The following is a 22,316-nucleotide window of genomic DNA, read 5'->3' on the forward strand; positions in this document are numbered from 1 at the left end:
TCCTAGTCCTACAATCACCCTGTTGTAAACCAACAGTCATACTGCAAATCTATGAATCACTACGGGTCAAAGTCACAAGAGCAATAACTTTTCTTTACATTACCCAAAGAAGACCAAACTTTTAAGTACCCATGTTTAAAAGGCTGTGCCCCTGTGCAGCATTCGCTCAAATCTCATTTCCGACGCTGTCTTTTTCACGTGAACGCATCATGCGCAATGCCTCCTACACTAAGAGTACACTAAGAGTGAGACAGATGACAGCACAACGTCTAATGGACATTTCTTTTAGAGTTTGTTGTGTTGTGTTAGAGTTTATATGTCGCTATGAGAGCTAGCTGCCAGGTGTAACAGGCTGTATGAATGTTAAGTTATTGTATCATGCTGGTTAATGATGCTGTTCGATCCCCTTTGCTTTAAAAAAAACATTCAGCCAACATTTTTTACTCAGTAACGGATGTGATTTAAAATGTAGCGAAGTACAATACTTCACACAAAACATACTTAAGTAAAAGTAAAAGTACAGATTTTTAAAACTACTTTAAAAAGTAAAAGTACAGATTTTTAAAACTACTTTAAAAAGTACAAGTACACAAAAAAGCTACTCAATTACAGTAACGTGAGTAAATGTAATTCGTTACTTTCCACCTCTGCAATTTTGAAATGTTTACATCAGTTTTGAGCTTCACATCAGATTTATTTCTCTTTGTACAACAAAGTTATTCTATTCAGTTCATTTTCACTTCATTTCTTAATGTCTATGTATCAAACATCCAACATTAGCAGTTATCTTACCCTGGTAATTCTTTACTGAAGCTGAGAGGTTCATCCTTGGATCTGTCACTTCTCACTGAAACATCACTGGCTGCAGGAGAGACTGGTCTTCCTTTCTCATGTGAGCTTTAAATCAATTGTTGTTGTTTTTTTACAATACCAAACTTTAACAATAATAAAATCTTGAACATTATTTTTGAGCTTCACAGTTGAAATTATTTCTCTTAACATGTCAAAATAATTTTCTTCAGTTCATTTTCTCTGTCTCCATATGTCTCTGTATCAAACATCCAACATTAGCAGTTATCTTACCCTGGTAATCCTTTACTGAAGCTGAGAGGTTCATCCTTGGATCTGTCACTTCTCATGGAAACATCACTGGGTGCAGGAGAGACTGGTCTTCCTTTCTCATGTGAGCTTTAAATCAATTTTTTTTTTACATTACCAAACTTTAACAATATTAAAATCTTGAACATTATTTTTGAGCTTCACAGTTGAAATTATTTCTCTTGATATGTCAAATTCTTTCTCTTCAGTTTGTTTTGTCTCTGTCTGTCTGTATCAAAGCTCCAACAACTAAATTATCTTACCCTGCTGAACATGAAGACTCATCCTCCAATTTGTCACTTTGCACAGAAACATCACTGGATGCAGCAGATCCTTCCGTTTCTTCCTCATGCAAGCTTTAAATCAAATTTTAAAAATGTTTTTACAATACTGAACTTTATTTGAAATCTTGAACATTATTTTTGAGATTGAAATTATTCCACTTAATATGTCAAATATATTCTCTTCAGTTTGTTTTGTCTCTGTCTGTCTGTATCAAAGCCCCAACAACTAAATGATCTTACCCTGTCAAATTTGAAGTGTCATCCTTGGATCCATCACTTTTCATGGAAACATTGCTGGATGCAGCAGAGACTGCTGTTTCTTCCTCATGCAAGCTTTAAATCAAATTTTAAAACTGTTTTTACAATACTGAACTTTAACTATTTTGAATTTTTTATTTTGGAGATTCAGCATTGAAATTATTTTCCTTGATATGTCAATATCATTCTCTTCAGTTCATTTTCTCTGTCTCCAAATGTCTCTGTATCAAACATCCAACATTAGCAGTTATCTTACCCTGGTAATCCTTTACTGAAGCTGAGAGGTTCATCCTTGGATCTGTCACTTCTCATGGAAACATCACTGGCTGCAGAAGAGACTGGTCTTTCTTTCTCATGTGGGCTTTAAATCAAATTCACATTAGAATTATTTCTCTTTATACATCAGTGTTATTAGGATCAGTTTGTTTTGTCCGTCTCTCTGTATCAAAATCAAATTCCAAAAAATGTTACAATGCCAAACTTTAACAATTTTGCAGAGGTGGAAAGAGTACTGAAATATTTGACTCAAGTAAAAGTACCACTACTTTGATGAAAGTTTACTTGAGTACAAGTAAAAGTACTGGTCTAAAAACATACTCAAGTAAAAGTAAAAAGTAGCTTGTTAAAAAAATACTTTGAGTAAAAGTTACTTAGTTACTTTTTTAACGGGGGTGGGGGGTGGGGGGGGGGGCGGCTGTAGGACAAAGTGTTGGCTCATAAATCTCTAACTAGTTGTTTTAATTAAAGATAAAAGGTATACATTTACAAATTCAGCTTCAATGACAAAATATGTCGACACACAACATTTAAAACATTTATGGAGATATGTGTCATTTTAGTGAAGACCATCCCATAAAACATTTTCAAATAACACAACCATTAGATTGAAGGTGGCATAATTGTGGATTCTGTAAACCCGGAGCGATTTTAGACTTTTTTTAGGGAACATATTTTCTAAATTTGATCTCAGCACCCCTAAAAATAAATAATAAACCCTCCATAGTCTCTAAATATTGTGTGGGTAACACTGAATGATTATTGGGGGTTTTCAAAACACTTGCAGGGCATTGAATGTCAAATTCTCATTAGGAGCTGAGCTCCTCTAAAGCTCTGATCCTAGTCCTACAATCACCCTGTTGTAAACCAACAGTCATACTGCAAATCTATGAATCACTACGGGTCAAAGTCACAAGAGCAATAACTTTTCTTTACATTACCCAAAGAAGACCAAACTTTTAAGTACCCATGTTTAAAAGGCTGTGCCCCTGTGCAGCATTCGCTCAAATCTCATTTCCGACGCTGTCTTTTTCACGTGAACGCATCATGCGCAATGCCTCCTACACTAAGAGTACACTAAGAGTGAGACAGATGACAGCACAACGTCTAATGGACATTTCTTTTAGAGTTTGTTGTGTTGTGTTAGAGTTTATATGTCGCTATGAGAGCTAGCTGCCAGGTGTAACAGGCTGTATGAATGTTAAGTTATTGTATCATGCTGGTTAATGATGCTGTTCGATCCCCTTTGCTTTAAAAAAAACATTCAGCCAACATTTTTTACTCAGTAACGGATGTGATTTAAAATGTAGCGAAGTACAATACTTCACACAAAACATACTTAAGTAAAAGTAAAAGTACAGATTTTTAAAACTACTTTAAAAAGTACAAGTACACAAAAAAGCTACTCAATTACAGTAACGTGAGTAAATGTAATTCGTTACTTTCCACCTCTGCAATTTTGAAATGTTTACATCAGTTTTGAGCTTCACATCAGATTTATTTCTCTTTGTACAACAAAGTTATTCTATTCAGTTCATTTTCACTTCATTTCTTAATCTCTATGTATCAAACATCCAACATTAGCAGTTATCTTACCCTGGTAATTCTTTACTGAAGCTGAGAGGTTCATCCTTGGATCTGTCACTTCTCATGGAAACATAACTGGGTGCAGGAGAGACTGGTCTTCCTTTCTCATGTGGGCTTTAAATCAATTTTTTTTTTTACATTACCAAACTTTAACAATATTAAAATCTTGAACATTATTTTTGAGCTTCACAGCTGAAATTATTTCTCTTGATATGTCAAATTCTTTCTCTTCAGTTTGTTTTGTCTCTGTCTGTCTGTATCAAAGCCCCAACAACTAAATTATCTTACCCTGTCAAATTTGAAGAGTCATCCTCCGATTCGTCACTTTGCACAGAAACATCACTGGATGCAGCAGAGACTGCTGTTTCTTCCTCATGCAAGCTTTAAATCAAATTTTAAAACTGTTTTTACAATACTGAACTTTAACTATTTTGATTTTTTTATTTTGGAGATTCAGCATTGAAATTATTTTCCTTGATATGTCAATATCATTCTCTTCAGTTCATTTTCTCTGTCTCCAAATGTCTCTGTATCAAACATCCAACATTAGCAGTTATCTTACCCTGGTAATACTTTACTGAAGCTGAGAGGTTCATCCTTGGATCTGTCACTTCTCATGGAAACATCACTGGCTGCAGGAGAGACTGGTCTTCCTTTCTCATGTGGGCTTTAAATCAAATTCACATTAGAATTATTTCTCTTTATACATCAATGTTATTATCTTCAGTTTGTTTTGTCCGTCTCTCTGTATCAAAATCAAATTCCAAAAATGTTACAATGCCAAACTTTAACAATTTTGAAATGTTTAATATCAGTTTTGAGCTTCACATCAGATTTATTTCTCTTTGTACAACAAAGTGATTCTATTCAGTTCATTTTCACTTCATTTCTTAACCTCTATGTATCAAACATCCAACATTAATTAACTTACCCTGGTAATCCTTTACTGAAGTTGAGAGGTCTATCGTTGGATCTGTCACTTCTCATGGAAACATCACTGGCTGCAGGAGAGACTGGTCTTTCTTTCTCATGTGGGCTTTAAATCAAATTCACATTAGAATTATTTCTCTTCATGCATCAATGTTATTATCTTCAGTTTGTTTTGTCTGTCTCTCTGTATCAAAATCAAATTTCCAAAAATGCTACAATGCCAAATTAACAATTTTGAAATGTTTAATATCAGTTTTGAGCTTCACATCAGATCTATTTCTCTTTGTACAACAAAGTTATTCTATTCAGTTCATTTTCACTTCATTTCTTAATCTCTATGTATCAAACATCCAACATTAGCAGTTATCTTACCCTGGTAATTCTTTACTGAAGTTCTGAGGTTCATCCTCGGATCTGTCACTTTTCATGGAAACATCACTGGCTGCAGAAGAGACTGGTCTTCCTTTCTCATGTGAGCTTTAAATCAGAATTCTTTTTACAATACCAAACTTTAACCATATTAAAATCTTCAACATTATTTTTGAGCTTCACAGTTGAAATTATTTCTCTGAATATGTCAAATTCTTTCTCTTCAGTTTGTTTTGTCTCTGTCTGTCTGTATCAAAGCCCCAACAAGTAAATTATCTTACCCTGTCATATTTGAAGACTCATCCTCCGATTCGTCACTTTGCACAGAAACATAACTGGCTGCAGGAGAGACTGGTCTTTCTTTCTTAAACCATCTTAAACACAGATTTCAAAATGCTTTAGAGGCTCAGTCACAGCAGCTTTTAAAGAGTAAAATATCAGAGCAAAATCATTACAGTTCATTGCAGTGTAATCACTGTAATTAACTGATCCAGTTGCACTTACATAATACTGTATCATTCACCATGCATCATGTATTCATACCACTTGACCTCCACATCCTAGTGAGGTGAGACTGAGCAGATTTAAAAGTTACACTCACTTGTCAGCAGATGTGTGACTTCCTTGTTCCTCAGACATTCTGGCTTTACAGGCAGTGAGGCAGAATACAACAATGTTTATATGTTGCTCCTTTCTAAAAGTATCACATTATTTGGAGCTCCTTGTCTTTTCTCCAAAGATGTAGTCTTCTTGTCGTTCTTTGTGATTTTGGCTCCCCTTCATCACAATGGCTGCCCATCACCTTCTCCATAGGACATAGTAGGTTTTAAGACAGTCTCTCGCTCCATACAGACTTGGTCAAAGATCTCTGTCCCCAAATCCGCTCATTACTGGATCACTCAAAACCAACACTGGACAAAAAAGACTCTCACTTCAAACCTTTAAATTCAACCAACAAGCCACAGTAGAAGTTCCCTAAAAAATAAATAAGCTCCTTTAAAATACTCAGCTCCTCTGATTCCTTCAAGAAAAATCTGATCAAAGTGTAGTTAGTATCTTGTGACTTCTTTGAAGGTTATAGTAGGAGGGTAAAGTCAGTGATTAATGATTAATAACATTTATATTGTAAAATATGGACCTTGACCTTGATATGTAGCTTGATACAAGTTAACTATTTGATTAAGAATTAAGTCCCACTTCCCCCTGAGGATATGCATTGTCTATAAAAACCAAACGTCATGCAGACTTCAGGGTTTGTACAATCAAATTAGTCTAATTCAATTTTCTTTTTCTTAAAGAAAAAAAAATAAATCACAGCACATGATACTTAAATTTCAAACAATAAAAGCTGAATTTCCTTTTCCAAAGCTATAAATGTTTTGCTCTTCCTGTAACTGCTACAATACTATAACCTTTGGACGCTCTGGTTTTAGAGCTCCAATAAACAACAAAACTTTCAGTCACCTCTGAAATATCTTAACTTTTGTGAGGAAAAGGTCTCAAGATGTTATGCTATGTATATATTTCCATTGTAACTGTTTTAAATGTATATAATTCATTGATGTACTATGTGTGTAGTAGTATGTAGAATTATCAACATAGCGACCATAAAACATGATATATGAGTTTTATGCCATATTATATGTCATTTTTTAATCAATTATATAAAGAGGTTTATTATCCAGGAAACCGCTGTTCAATCAGAACCTATTTTTTTATGTTGTGTTTATATTAAAGATTTAATCTTTGTCAGCTTGAAAAGAAAACCCAAGACGGACAAAATTAGTTCATTATCTCCTGAAGTGTAATTATATATCTGCTCCCATCACTCACTCTCTCCATCTCTGTTTCTTTCAGTGCCCTCTATGTCATGCATTCATCTCACCATTTGTCTTTGTTTTTTTTCTCATGCTTGTTAATAATCCATTTCTTGTCTCTCTTTCATCACTTGTTAAAAAACTTCCTCCAGGAACAATCTTCCTTTCTCATGTGAGCTTTAACATAAATATTCAAAAAATGCTTTTACAATTCCAAACTTAAACACATTTTTCCATTCTTTTTTAAGGAGTTTTTTGGGGGCATATTTTATTTGAAAGTACATGGCATATACGCTGACAGGAAACTGGTGTGCTAGATAATATACATAGAACAAATGAACACACACTAATAATCACTGTATGACATTAACATGAAACCATGAATGCACGTCACTTATCGCTGATAAAAATGTTAAAAAGCTCATAGAAAGACTGCGTGCTCTTACTTTGATATGCGGAATTGACGTCACCAGTAGGCGATCACTTGCTATCCGAAAATGGCCGAGTGATACGAGTGGGTTTTCGTTCGGACCGGCGGAAAGTTTGTTTCAAAACTCTGTGTGTGTAAAAAGCAAATCCACAAGCGTAGAACTGAGATCCACAAATGTTTTTTCGATTCTCAAATAAAAACTGAGTTCACAGATGCCTGTTTGAAAGTTGTAAATGTTAGGAAGATATTCACAAATGCTTTTCATTTATTTATAAATTAATTTAATGTATTTTTTATATTTGTGGAATTTGTTTGTGTATTTGCAGATCCGTTTTATATTTGCAAAATATTTTTGTGAGTATACAAATCTTTTTTTTGTATTTGTGGAAGGTGTTTATATTTACAGATTCCACATTCACACACAGATTGTTGATCTGCACACACACAACATTATGAAACAAATCTAACTCCATACAGAGACTATACTTTAGATGTGATGAGGAGACATTAGCTGGCTGTGCAGGGTCATAAAGAAAAGCAGGACGTAATACAGACAACATTGGAAACGTATAAGTCAGTGTGTGTGGGTGTATGCCCACAATAAAGTTATTATATATATATACTTTCAAGCTTGGATGTAACATTTTGTTGTGTTGTGCTGTTGAGCTGGTCAGATGAGCCACTTTCACATGACTGCATTTGATTGTCACTATAGTGTCATATAACTTAATTGTCACATTGATAGCAGCAATAAAGTTCATGAAAACTGGATCATAAAGTCAAGAAAGGTCACAAACATGTAGTTACTGTTTTTACTGTTTTACTATTTAGCTTGTGACTCATCATAAAAATGTTTTCATGTTGTCATGTTTATCTCTTGTTTTGAAGGACACATTTCTGTGATGAAAATGTGTTTTGGAAGAGAACTAATAATAACAAAGAGCTACAAGCTAACATTAATGTTCATTACTTTTGTTATAGTTAAAACCACTGTTGCTAAAGTTTCTTAAATAAGGAAATTCAAGTCATAATTCCCTGCAGGTGTAACTGCACTGGTTCAAACACAGTCTCTATGCAGTTTTCCCCAAATGCAAGTCTACTTTTTGTGCATCTGTTCTTGATTGGTCATTTCAAGTACCCAAAGACACACACTTGTACACTTACGCTGGCATGGGAGGAAAAGTACAGCTGAGTGTTTATGGAGAATGGTATTGGATTAACAACACCACAATAAAATTAATATTTTTTCTCTAAAGCCTCCAATCTTAGCTATTTGAGGTGGCATGTGTCTGCTGTTTTAATCAAAGCATATTTATTTTAATAATGTAAATGTATATATTTTCTCTAAAACATGAGATGCATGTTTGTTATCCAGAATAGTATTTCTTTGCCTGTTGATGCATTATTTTAAACAAACTACATACTGTACATGAATGTGTAGCAGGTTCTGGTCGTTTTTTGCTTTTGTCACATTTTTACTCACTGTTCATTCATGTATCCTCAGAAACTTGAGAATCTGACGATTACGCCAGTTTTGTCAGATTTTGGATTGGACGAAGGGTTTGTAAATGCCAGTCATTTAAAAATAAGTGGCATTTTGATCCCACCAGTGGGATTTGGGATTCAGAGGGGTAATGGGAATAACTTCTCCCCTCAGTCTTGACCATATACTGTATGTGTATGTGTATGTGTGTGTATATCAGTCTAAATGTGATGTTTCAAGATCTCCAATTTTGCTGTAAAAGTGTACGGATGGTTAAATGTGTGAAACCTCGTCTGCCCACAACTTTCTGACACCAGTATTGGGGAAACTGCTTGTGATCATATTTGTAACTTTCTGAACCCAACAACGTAACATTCACATCCACTCCATTTGGAGAAACAGCTTTTTTTTTCCTTTTCACTCCAACTTCAAGTGTTTCTGAACAGCTACAAACAATTACGTCATCCAACACGGTGAGACAATTCATCATACAAACAAGCATAACTCCAACTTATGTCCGTCACATTCAAAGTTCAGCTTTATTGTCATTATACAATACAGTTCAGTGTATTCCTCCTAAATGCAACACATTTTTAAAAAGACAGAGATTTAAGTAGAACACAATAAAAATGTTAAAAGATCGCAAAGTAAAACAAGAATAATAATAAAAACTGTAATAAGTACTGTCAAAAGAGGAAAATATATATATACTGTATATATTTACAATATTAAAATGCTGTATACAGTTAGACATGTATACACACATACAGCTCAGTTAAGATCCATGAGAAAACTTTTTTCCATCACATTTTTCAGGCATAACAACATCAATGACAGAAACCAACAACCTTACCAACAGTTCCAGTCCTAAAACATCAGAATCATATTAGTTATTAAAAACTATTTCAGTCCAACTTGTTCAGTCTTAAGTATATTTTACAGTCTTACAGGCACATACATATTCCAAAAATAAATCCCTCCAGCATCCATTAGATTTAAAATGTGGCAACAGATTATGGCAGACAGTTAGCATACAATCTTCTTTTCACAGTTCAAACGTTACAGTTTTATAACAGTTCAACCCATGTTTAAGCATTCTAACAATTAAAATTGCAAAAAATTGCTGTGAAAGAGAGGCCTGAGTGGTTTAGCTGTGCCATTTACTTTAAGTGTTTTATTAACAGTTATAAATGTACAGGTATGCATGAGATTGTTTGTTATTGGGAAAAGCAGTGTTACAGATTGATACCTTATATGATTACGCTTTTGCAAGTGATTATTTGAAAATATGCATTGATCCATGTGTTTATTTTACAGTAAGTACACCTTCCTGTATGTGTAGTGTAATATTGGAATCGGCCACAATACAAGAACCACAGTTTCTGATTGGAGCGAAAATGATTAAAAGCATATTTGACATTTGGTTTGTCAGTGTTTGGTTTGGAGACTCAAATTATTTTATTTTTTTATATTTTATATGGAAACCAGTGTCAAAATCAAAAATGTTGGGTAACCATAGCTGTCCCACAAATGAAAAAGGACTAGATAAAATTGACCATAGGAAGCTTATTTGAAGATTAAGAAGCTACGAAATTCATGAAAAACATCATAAACAAACATAATAAATAGATGGACAGAAGGGGCAATACAGAATATCATCATGAAAATGTAAAATATAACTCCAGAAGATAAGACATGACTACCTTCTCTTATTTCTGTTTACCTCTTCTTTTATCTCTAAAACATGAATAACATTAATGGGAATAATTTATTCCCGTTAATACATTCTTGACCACATACTGCAGGGTCCAAAAGTCTGTATGTCAGTCTAGATGTGCTGTTTCACATCACAAATCTTAATGTAAATGTGTACGGATAGTTGAATGTGTGAAATCTCGTCTGCCCACAACTTTCTGACATCAGAATTGGGGAGACTGCTTGTGATCATTTCTGTAACGTTCCAAAACAGACAAAGTGACATTCACATCTGCTTCATTTGGAGAAACAGTAGACTTTTCACTCCAACTTCAAGTATGGCCTTTCTAACCAGTGACAAACAATTCTGTCCTCCAATATGGTGAGACACATCTTACAAAGAAGCATAACTACCTTATGTTGATCAGGTACAATCGGTTGCAACCTGCATGCTATTTTTTTTTGTAAACAAAAAAAAGAAAACAAAGTAGAATACAAAAAAAAGAAAAAATGTTCAAGACAGTATAATGAAAAAAACTATTAATAGCACTGAAAAATGAAGAAAAATACTATATTTACAATGGAAATTGCCATAAAAAGTTACATATATACACACACATACAGTCAGTTAAGATCAGCTTTATTATCATTATACAATATAGGTTTGTTCAATGTATCGGTAGCCATCTTCATGCTACTCGTAGCACTTTTTTTTTCGTAAACAAAAAAACAACAATGGAATTTAAGTAGAATACAAAAAAAGAAAAAATGTTCAAGATAGTATAATAAAAAAAACTATTAATATCACTATCACACATATAGACACACATACAGGTCAGTTAAGATCAATAATTTTTCCATCACAGCATTTTTCAACAACCACTCCGATCTTTACACATATCATAATCATATTAGTTATTATTAACTATTTCTATCTTCAGTTATTTTACAGTCTTACAAGGCACATAAATATTCCAAAAATAAATCCCTCATCATCCATTAGATTAAAACAACTGTGGCAACATATTATGGCAATCACATACAGTTAGCATACAATCTTTTATGTTTAGTTTTTCTATTACAGTTTACAGTTTTATTACAGTCTGACACATGTTTAAGCATTCTAACATTATAGACATTGTAGAAAAAAACTGATTGAACTGATTTGAAACTTAAAAATAAAACTACTCCAAGTGACAGGAGTAAAGCTGAACTACCTTTGCTCCCATCTGTAAGCTGATATCTCAGCAGCATGTTTACCTTCTTTTCATCGATTTAGTAAAATATATGAAGTAAAAATAACAGCAGTTTTATCAGCTCACAACAAAACATCTGAAAAAAGTCTGTAAAATAGTTCTCCCCTGGAGTATCATGAAGGTTTTAATACAGTGAACACAATATACATGAAAAAACCCATTTGTAATAAAAAAAGGTGTAAACATTTTGAACGTAAAGAAACTAGATAGATAAAGAAAAACTAAGAATTAGTTTCAAAATGAAAAAAGGTCAACTACATTAATATATTAATGTACAGTATGAACAGGTACAGTAGTAGAGCATGACTGATGCATGTATGCTTTTACTAATCTATCAAAGTGTCAAGTGAAACTTCAAGTGATCACAACATTACACTTTTTCCCATCACAGAGAAGTTCATTTGATCTCACACAATGTCGCAGAGCCCTTCTTAAACCAGAAACCTGGGTAGAGGGGTTTTGTGAATTTGGCTTTGAAGGTGTGTATGAGGCTCAGCTCTTCGGATGTGACACTGTAATAAGTCAGAGTGCCACCTTTCCAATCCAGAAACACTGCTATTTTTCCATAGGGAGGCCCTTTAATAGGCTCTGTAGTAGGCTCTTTAGTAGGCTCTTTAGTAGGCCCTTTAATAGGCTTTTTAATAGGCTCTTTAGTCGGCTCTTTAATAGGCTCTTTAGTCGGCTCTTTAACAGGCTCTTTAGTAGGCTCTTTAGTCGGCTTTTTAATAGGCTTTTTAGTAGGCTCTTTAGTCGGCTCTTTAGTAGGCTCTTTAGTAGGCTCTTTAGTAGGCTCTTTAATAGGCTCTGTAGTAGGCCTTTTAATATCTTTGGAAACCTTCCCATGCATGGCCTTATATCCAGTGCGCGAGCACAGCAGACTCCAGGACATCTCATTGCATCCTAGGCCACCATTGCTGTCCCATGTTCTTCTATCCACATCTTTATACGCCACTGCGATGCCGACCGTCCCTCTCCACTCCACCTCCCAGTAGCAGAAGTCTTCCAGGCCCTCCTCACACAACACCTGACTCCTCTTAAACCTGCCTTCATTTTCAGGTGGTAACTTCTTCTCCTTCACGCTCTCCACAGTTTTCACTCTTCTGTTCCCTTCAGACAGAAGAAGCCTTCTGCTTGCTGTGTTTTCATCAAGCCTCAGATCTTCACAATCTGATAGAGAAACAAAGAATATATAATTCAGCATGTTTCATGTATTGCTACAGTTAAAAGATTGTGAAACACTGAAAATAATTTTAATGAGCCAGACAACAACAACAAAAAACAAGATGTTTCATATGTGTCAAGAGAAGTAGACATGAATTTGATTTGGATGTGAAAAAATAAAATGACCAACAATTTTTTCTTAAAAACAGACGTCACATGGTAAAACTATCATGTCACTCTTTCAACTAAATAATTACAATGTATACATTATTAAATCCACCAAATGCAGTTTGGTGACAAATGCACATCATAATCAGCTTAGTGTCTATACTCAAGTGACAAAACATTGTAAACCATAAAAAGACTCACACTTCTTCATCCCTGGCTTTAACCGATGTTCTCCACCATGGTCCAAACTGTACAAAATGAAGAAACAAACAGAAATGTCTAACTTGAGTACAATAGTTAGAAAAAGAAGTTAGAAAAGCCTTAATATTTGCTGTTATTTGTAGTACCTGAAGGGGTGAGGAGAGGAGATGGTTCAATCATGGGTCAACTTTACAACTGCCTTTGGGAGGTAACCATAAGACCTCATATACAAATATATAATTACCTACTGTTCCTATACTTCAGAGCAACATTTGTTACATAGGCTTCAAAGTCGATGCTATCTTTAGCACCCTGGCAAACTGTTAGCATGTTCAGTGAGAGGGAGCAGGGCAGCTAAAGTGTTTGGGAGAGATGTGTTTTTTTGTGAGTAGCTCAATGTCAAAGACAAAGTGTTGGTACCATTAAAAATGTTCAATACTAATATAAAAAAAAACTATGTTTTAACAAAACTTAGTGTTTGATTAACTAGCTGGAGCGCTCCTATTTTGTCTAAAATATTGTTTTAGACAAAAACACAGAAGCCACAGAAACTGTGGTTTGAAGAACAATTAGCCTGCATATCAGAGTTGGGGGATTTTTTCTCAAAAAATAGCTGGATCCTGTGGTTGTAGGCTGCACCTCAAAATTAAATGACTTCAATGAACCACCATTGTCACTGAAGGAATCAGTAGCTTCTAGAAGTGGAGCTCAACCAAGGTCATCATTTTTAACTTTGCTGTAATACACAATAAGGCTGATAAACACATACACCTTATGTGCAGTGCTTGTATAGGCTAACTTTGTACCGAAATTAACATCACAGCTTGGACTAGCAACAGACGGAAAGTATTACTGAAGTGAACAGTCACAATCAGTGCTGAGTATCACGTCTGTATGAACAATGATGCAAGCACTTAGTTTATTAAAAACTACATAGTCATGTATGAATTGGACAGAACTTGATGAGTCACAAGATTTTGTGTAGATGTACAGTAGAATAATCATAACCTGCTCTAGGAGAAATAGCCGCACTCTATATAGATTTACAAACAGAGATCCTGGCATGTTAACATACCAGAGTGTGTTCAGCTTCTTATTTGGATCCTCAGCTATAGCAGAGAGCATCTCCACCCCATTTTCTCCAGGGTGATTGTAACTCAGATCCAAGTGTTCCAGTTGGGAGGCTGTGTTGGACCTGAGAGCGGAGGCCAGCAAAGAGCAACCTTTCTCTGTCACCTGACAACCCGACAGCCTGCAGACCACACACACACACACACACACACACACACAAACACAAACATGTGTTTGCCTTAATTTAGGAGACGATTATCAAATATCATATACACAATGCCATTCTTGACAAATTTAGCTTATACATTTTGAGTAACACGTTGCTTTGAATTCAGGCATTGCATTTGGCAGAAATATCTACAGACGGACAGAGAGACCCTAATGTGCAGTAAGTGCCCGGGTGTGTATCCTGATTCATGAAAATATAAGGGCTAAAGAGTCCTCTAATTGGATGTTCGTCAGACTTTTATTTTCAGCAGCCTTAAATATCTAAATTAAATGTTTGATGAGGAATTGTTATCTTTTGATGAACTATGTTAATTCCACCTATATGGATATCTGATTTCTACAAAGCATGATTTTATTTTGTTACCTGTTACCAGTAAGGTTTGCATTATTTAACAAGACATATAACAGTGTTTTTTATGAAGAGAAACTGGTATTTGCAAGTAAGACAATCTAATTCAAAAATACGTGCCAAGTCAAGTCTCAAAGAAGCACTGACTTTGTGAGTGTTTATGCTGTGCTACAGACATGCATATTTAATTTTGTCAAAACATTTACTGCATTGCTCATCTGACTTTTTTGCACTTTGGTATAACTTCAATCTAAACATAGGATTCTCCTATCTCCAATGCTGATATTGTGTGGGTTTTCTGTCACTCCATAAAACAATAAAATGTATCGCAAATGTTACACTTACTTGAGAGTCACCAGTTTACAACAGTGACTCTTTAGACCATCAGCAAGTTCCTTCACACCTGAATCCAGTAGATCATTATTACTCAGGTCCAGTTTTGTGAGGTTAGCGGAGGTAGAGTTGAGGACTTTGGATGACAGACCTTTGCAGGATTCCTCAGAGAGCTTACACCAACTCAGCCTGTGAAACACATTTGTCATCAGAACCACCATCAGACATAATGTGCAACTAGTGAAGCTACAGATTTGTGATCCCTCATTTATTCCCAACACTGTTGATTTAGGAACATCCAAGATAGCAAGTTGCTGTTTTACTGACCAACTGTGTTTAATAATTTGGCCTTTTTTATATGGCAGTCTTTCAGAATCTTAAACTAATAAAACAATTGCCCTTAATTGTTTTATTTGATGGGTTAGGTTGCATGCTGCCAGTAATGATAACATGCTGGTTACTTGCATGTGACTCAGAAAATGATGCTGGCCAAACAGTGTTCACTTACTTTAAGGATAGTCTTTATTGTATGGGAACAGGTAAAGATGGAGGTGGTTCTAGTGCCATGGACTATACTATATGAGTTATTGTGAGGACACCACCCTGACCCTTTTTGGAAAACACCCCCTGCCATCAGCAGATAAGCAGATGATTAGCTGACAGTAAAGATACCCAAGGTCAAAGAATGATGTGAAAAACGTTCCAATTGTAAGACTACTGAGCAGTTAATAGCATTCAGAGGAAACTGCCTTTCAAGCCACTGGGCCCAGTCAGTGTAGGTTAGCCTGAACACATACAATGTAGATTTAAGTTCTGGTTAAGCAGCTGAGTATCTACTCTGTGGACAAGGGTAGGGTTAAGGTTAGGGTATTTAACGATACATTAGGTCAAAGTCAGAGGGCTCTTGTCAGAGGACTCAACAGATTAGTGACACCACAGCTTAAAACCTATTGTAGGTACACAAAACTGTGATACAGTTTACAATTTGTATTGATAAAAGCTGAAGTCTACCTGCAGCCCACCCAGCTCACATGTGCAGACGTATAAGAGGCCGAAATAAAGCAGATTTTTACCAGCTCCCAAATCTAACTTATTATGAATGCAAGCCCATTCTTAGCCAATTTTGGGCCCGAATCATCAATTATCAGTTTGGTGGTAAAGATTTATGGTCAATGCTGCATATAACAATATAAATAATCATATTTGCAAAATAAATCATTTTTAAAAAGTACTTACAAAGCAGTTTCAGAGACTTTGACCACTGGCAACATCCCCAGAAGAACTTTCTCTGATTTCAGATACTTTTTCAGATCAAACACATTTGATGTCTCATCTGATGTCAGAAGCACAAAAGTCAGAGCTGACCACTGGGAGGCAGAGAAATGATCAAATGCCTGTGTTTCTGAGTTTAGATACTTCTTTTTGACTTCTTCAACAAGTGAGTGGTCATTCAGTTCATTCAGACAGTGAAAAAGATTGAGGTTTTTGTCTGCATCACTGTTGTCTTCCCTGATCTTCTCTTTGATGTACCCAATTGTTTCCTTGTTGGTCTTGGTGTTATTTTCTTTCTTGGTCAGCAGCTCTTGCAGTAGAGTCTGATTAGACTCAAGAGAAAGTCCAAGAAGGAAGCGGAGAAACAGATCCCAGTCTCCATTTTCGTTTTCCAAAGCCTTGTCCACTGCTGTCTTGTAAATGTCTGAAGCAGGTGGGTCTGCAACAGCAGATTCGACAAGCAGGTTTTCACCTGTGTTATTGAATGTGTGAAAGACATAAAAAGCTGCCAGGAACTCTTGAATGCTTAAGTGTACAAAGCAGTACATTTTCTGTTGGTACAGCCCACAGCCTTCTCGTTTGATCTGGACCAACAATCCTGAGGAGACTGCAGTTTCTGGGTTAATCTCACACTCTTTCAGGTGTTTTTCAGTGAAGAGAAGGTTTCCTTTTTCTAGCTCTTCTAAAGCTAGTTTACCCAAGGATAGGATTGTTTCCTTGTTCGTTGTATTCCAGCATGGATCTGCCTCTTTTCCACCATACTTCACATTGGCCTGTCTGCACTGCAACCGAAGAAAGTGTATGTACATGTCAGTCAGAGTCTTGGGCATCCCATCTTCTTTGTTTCGGTTCACAAAGTCTTCCAGAACTTTTGCAGTGATCCAACAGAAGACTGGGATGTGACACATGATATAGATGCTCCTTGATTTCTTCACATGTGAGATGATTCTTTCAGCCTTTTCCTTATCATTGAATCTCTTCCTGAAGTACTCCTCCTTCTGCTCATCATTGAATCCTCGTACTTCTGTAACTCGGTCAACTTTATCAGCAGGGATTTGGTTGGATGCTGCAGGTCGGGAGGTGATCCAGATTTGAGCATTTGGAAGAAGGTTTCCCTGGATGAGGCTCGTCAGCAGAACATTCACTGATGTTGGCTTTCTCACATCTGTACAATAATCACCTCCGCTGAAGTCAAGATCAAGGCGACATTCATCAAGGCCATCCAGGACAATCAGGATTTTGTACTTATCATAGTCACTTATTTCTGATGTCTGCATATCGGGGAAGAACTGATGAATGAGTTCCTCAAAGCTATGTTCCTTGTCTTTTCTCAAATTCAGCTCCCGGAACGGAAGTGGAAATGTAAAGAATGTGTCTGTGTTGGCTGTACCCTCTGCCCAGTCCAGCATGTACTTCATTGAGGCAAATGTTTTTCCAATGCCTGCCACTCCAATTGTAAGCACAGTTCTGATGAGTGTATTTTCTCCAGATGCAGGTTTGAAGATGTCACAATATTTAATGGGTGTTTCTTCTTTCACTTGTTTAAGATTTGCATCTTGAACCTGTCTGGTTTCACTCTGACGATTGACGTCTCCCCTCTCACCTTCTATGATGAAGAGATCTGTGAAGATCTTACTCAGTAGGGCAGACGTTTCCTGCTTATCAATCCACTCAGACACAAGTTTAAATAGCTCCTCGAGCTGAGATTTGAGTTTCCGTTTACTTGTGATGTCAGGCTTCTCTGTAAGGAAAACATTTTACAGTTATTGTAAACATAAATTATCCAACAGTTGTGATTTAATGTTTAGGACACAATCTTTATACAGGATTAAATGGTTGTTGTTGCATTTGTTTTGTTCAGTATACAACATTTAAAACATGATTTAAATGTAGTAGTTAAATTAAGTAGTGAAGTTGCCATGCCTGGTTTGAGACTGCCAAGGTAGTGATCTGAGCAAATGGACTCATGCATCCTTCATGTTGTTTTGTACTTTTTCTGGTGTTTAAACATTCAAGAATCAGCTGAGAAAGTAATTCTAAAAGTAATTATCTTGTTACTAATCACTCAACAGCAGCCTCATCAAAGGTTTTACTACTACTGCTGCTGCTGCTACTACTACTACCTAAACTACTTCAAAGCCTACACACCCACGTTACATATTTTGTGTTTGACACATGTAGAAACAGAAATAAGCCAGCCAGCTCACAGTTTGGAGGTATTTATTGACCATCAACACCTAGCTCCAACTGACCTAAAGAAGCTAATTCCTGTACTGACCTTATGAATGGCTAATGTATGCAGAGAAGAAAACACATAAGAAGACACAATATGCATATAAGACAAAACACACACACATTTGTTTTTTGTATTAAATTCTTGCATGAAAATTAACTTTATATTTGTTAAGATAAATATTTTACATAAATTGCTTGCTTTCTCCTAATTCCACCAGAAAACGATGACATTTTAGTACCCTTATACTGTAGCATGTTGTCACCCTGAGGTAACAAGCCAATTTTTGGGGTGGGGGGCAGATTTTAGGATTTATATATCAACAGGGACTCCCCAAAACTGGGGTGAAATATTTTTTTCTTCAAAAAACTATAATTCATGCCATAGAGGGTTAAGGAGGCAAACAGCACACGTGAAATTTTCCCCCCACCAAGTTTAGAGGCTCATCACTGGGCGACAGAGACCTTCACCTCCATGTTCAATCGAACACAATAATGGATTCAAAGGTTAAGGATTTATTTATTTTTGTATTCCATTGCCCCTGTACAGTGACAGAGATCATTAGTCTGAATAGAGCCAATCAATGAATCCTAATTTGTTTTTGCTGTCTTAAACTGACATGTTGGCTTTTTAATTCGTAAATGTAATGTGGAATGTTTGTTTTGATTATTTCATAGAAAATCCATGGCAGCTTCTGGGCCTCCAGAAGAAGCCATATATGAACAAATTCCCTCCTATTCTCATTCATATCTACGATTCGTTCTATTTTAGTTGTTTACTAGCCTTATTTATCCTTGTGCCTCAGGATCACCTTCACCTTATACTTAGTCAGCCCGCCAGCTATTCCCACTTCATCCTGCCCACACCAGTACCACTCTTTCGCCCCACCATTCTACCAGCAGCTCTGAGCTCAATTCCCCTCTGACCTCAGCCTCCATCAGAATTAAACATAGCAATAAACACTTCTTTACTCATTATCCTACTCTGTAGCTGTGTCCCAATTCAGGGGCTGCATCCTTCGAAGGACCCAGCCTTCAAAGGCGATTCCCTTCTGAGGTCCCTCTGAATGCCGCATCAACCGTTAAATGGGATCATAGACATACATAGACGCCGCATTGACTGTGGAGAGGCGTGCCTAAAGTGCCGCCATCTTGGTACAGGGCTAGCAGAGACGGTAGTGCATGTACATGTATGGAGGTAAGAGGTACTCCACAATCTCAAAATAGAATTATTCACTGAAATCTCAACCGATTTCCAAACGGTTTGATTTGTTAAAAACATCACACATGTAGCTATGACACAAGATGCTTAGATAAAATGCCGGTTTTACTACCCAAATACACACAGAGGATGTGTTCTTACTGTGTTCATCTACACACCTTCTCAAACTCTCCGATCCTCCTCTGCCAACCAGCTCTTCGCTCCATCTGCCAACTTAACCACCATGGGGTCAAGAGCTTTCAGCCGATCTGCCCCCCGCCTCTGGAGCTCTCTCCCACCAGACATTCACACTTCAGACTCTGTCTCCACTTTTAAATCCTGCCTGAAAACACACCTATTCAGAGTGGCCTACTCTGTCTCTCACTAACTATGCAAATTTTCACTCTTGTTTATTTATTCTACTAATGCACTTTGTAGTCACATTAATATTTATTCTTTATCTTTGCACTAAATGTCACCTGATTTATATTGTTTGATGTATTAATGTTGTGTTATATGTGCTTTGTAAGGTGACCATGAGTGCTTTGAAAGGCGCCTTTAAATAAAATGCATTATTATTATTATTATTATCATTATTATTATTATTATTATTATTATTATTATTATTATTATTAGTATTATTATTATTATTATTATTATTATTATTACTCAGGGAACATATCGAAGAAATACAATTTGGCACTGACAACCACCATTCAAACTTACTTTTTGCTCCCATAGGCCTGATTAATGAAAGGCAGGTCTTGTAAATATTCTTGTAAATATTTTTCTAAGGGGATTTTATGGTCTTGCACTTACTTTAAATATTTCAAAGTTCTGCTACTTAAACTTACAATGATAATGACAATAATGAGAGTGATAATAAAAATAATAATAGTAATAATGATAATAATAATAAAATGATAATGATGATAGTATTATTAATTATAATAATAGTCATAATAATAATCATTCCTCTATAGACGTAATGCACTGCAGGAGCGAGTGACCCTGTACCAAGATGGCCGCCGTGTAGGCACATCGCTCATATCGGCAGCAGCAGTCAACGCGGCGTCTATGTATATATGTCTATGAATGAGACGGTCTAGCCTTTGGAGGATATCTGGATTGCGTCACCAGATGTTCCCGCCCTTACCGTTACGGCACGATTTATGAAGCCCAGGACCGTGAAAGTAAGAGAGAAAGAACAAAAGGATGTGAAAGAGTAGAAAGAAAGTTTAAAAAATGATTTTTGAATGAATTGTTTTTCAGGATTGAGCAGCGGTGCACAAAGGATCTTGTGATATGGGAGGCCACGAAGGATAGTAGCGGTGTATCCTCCAAAAAGAGGAAAGGAAGGCAGCATTCGAAGGAGCCTTCGAATTGGGACAGCCTCCACGCAAAGTTGTGACATAATCAGCCGTCAAATGCGTCCTTCGAAGGATGCAGCCCCTGAATTGGGACACAAGCTTGTGTCCTGTTCTTGAGCCAAACTCTTATTCATAACACTAATGATTACTGGAATTGTCACCCATATCTAAATCCGCCACTGGTAGTTTGTATGCATTACAATAATCCTCATCAATAAAATTTAATTTCTCATTTAATGACAGTTTTGAGTATTTTTGGCTATTTATTGGCCAGTGTTTGCTTTGAATGTGATTGCACTTATTTATGAAGCTTTGACAGCCTACATCTACTTGTATACACTTACCTCGTATTTGTGTCTTCCTGTTCACACATTCATCAGGCAGCTTTTCAGCAGCTGAAGGTCTGGAGGTGATCCAGAGCTTAGCAGCAGGAAGCAGGTTTCCTCTGATGAGGCTGGTCAGTAGCACATCCACTGAGGCTGGCTTTCTGATATCTGTCACGGTCTCGTTGGTGTCAAAGTCAAGAAGAAGTTCAAAGGCGTCCAAACCATCCAAAACAAAGAGAACTTTTAAAAGTTCATAGTTGGAGATTACAGATTCTTTGGTTTCCTTGAAGAATCTATTTAGAAGTCCCAACAAACTGACTTTTTGATCTTTTGTCAAATTTAGCTCTGACAGTCTGAGAGGAAATACAACCTCTAGATCGTCTTTGCCAGACCATTTCTTTTTAAACCAAGTGAAAACTGAAGACTTGTTGGCATTTTGAGCCCACTCATGTGTGAATTTCTGTACATGGAAGGATTTTCCAACACCAGCTTCTCCAGTGGTCAGCACGATTCTAACTGTTTGATCATTTTCACATTTGAAGATTTCAGATATTGAATTCACTGGTATTTTTGCGTACTTCATAGCCTGTCCATTTTTCTCTTCAGCATTGATCTCACCACTTCTGTCTTCTTTCTTGATGTGTTCTGTGTTTGTCTGGTTTGGATGATTTATATCTTCTTTGTGAGGGTTCTCCAGAGATCTTTTCTTCAGGTTTGATACCAGCTGCTGCCGCCGCTGCACAGTCTCTGTATAAACAAAGCAAAGTTAAGCAAATTATTAATTATTCAATCAATCTTTATTTATATAGTGCCAAATCACAATAAAAGTAATCTCAAGGCACTTTACACATAGAGCAGGTCTAAATCTCCTTCAAGTGATAATTGTTAACAATACATGCTGACTGAATAAATGATCTTTAA

The 22,316-nt window shown here is 36.2% G+C and overlaps 1 protein-coding gene across 1 annotated transcript in view; it reads right to left on the bottom strand.

Moving 5' to 3' along the window:
* The window catches only part of LOC128357562 (NACHT, LRR and PYD domains-containing protein 3-like), a 40,336-nt gene extending 18,358 nt beyond the window's left edge, over positions 1-21,978 (bottom strand). The window contains exons 1-4 of the mRNA XM_053317926.1: positions 21,414-21,978; positions 16,231-18,007; positions 15,007-15,183; positions 14,089-14,265 (exon numbers count right to left, since the gene is read on the bottom strand). Of these exons, the coding sequence (XP_053173901.1) occupies positions 14,089-14,265; positions 15,007-15,183; positions 16,231-18,007; positions 21,414-21,978 (2,696 nt within the window). The remainder of the gene's footprint in view (positions 1-14,088; positions 14,266-15,006; positions 15,184-16,230; positions 18,008-21,413) is intronic.
* Positions 21,979-22,316: the final 338 nt, after the last annotated feature.

This window comes from Scomber japonicus, chromosome 4 (assembly GCF_027409825.1).
Source record: "Scomber japonicus isolate fScoJap1 chromosome 4, fScoJap1.pri, whole genome shotgun sequence".
NCBI classification, from domain to species: Eukaryota; Metazoa; Chordata; class Actinopteri; order Scombriformes; family Scombridae; genus Scomber; species Scomber japonicus.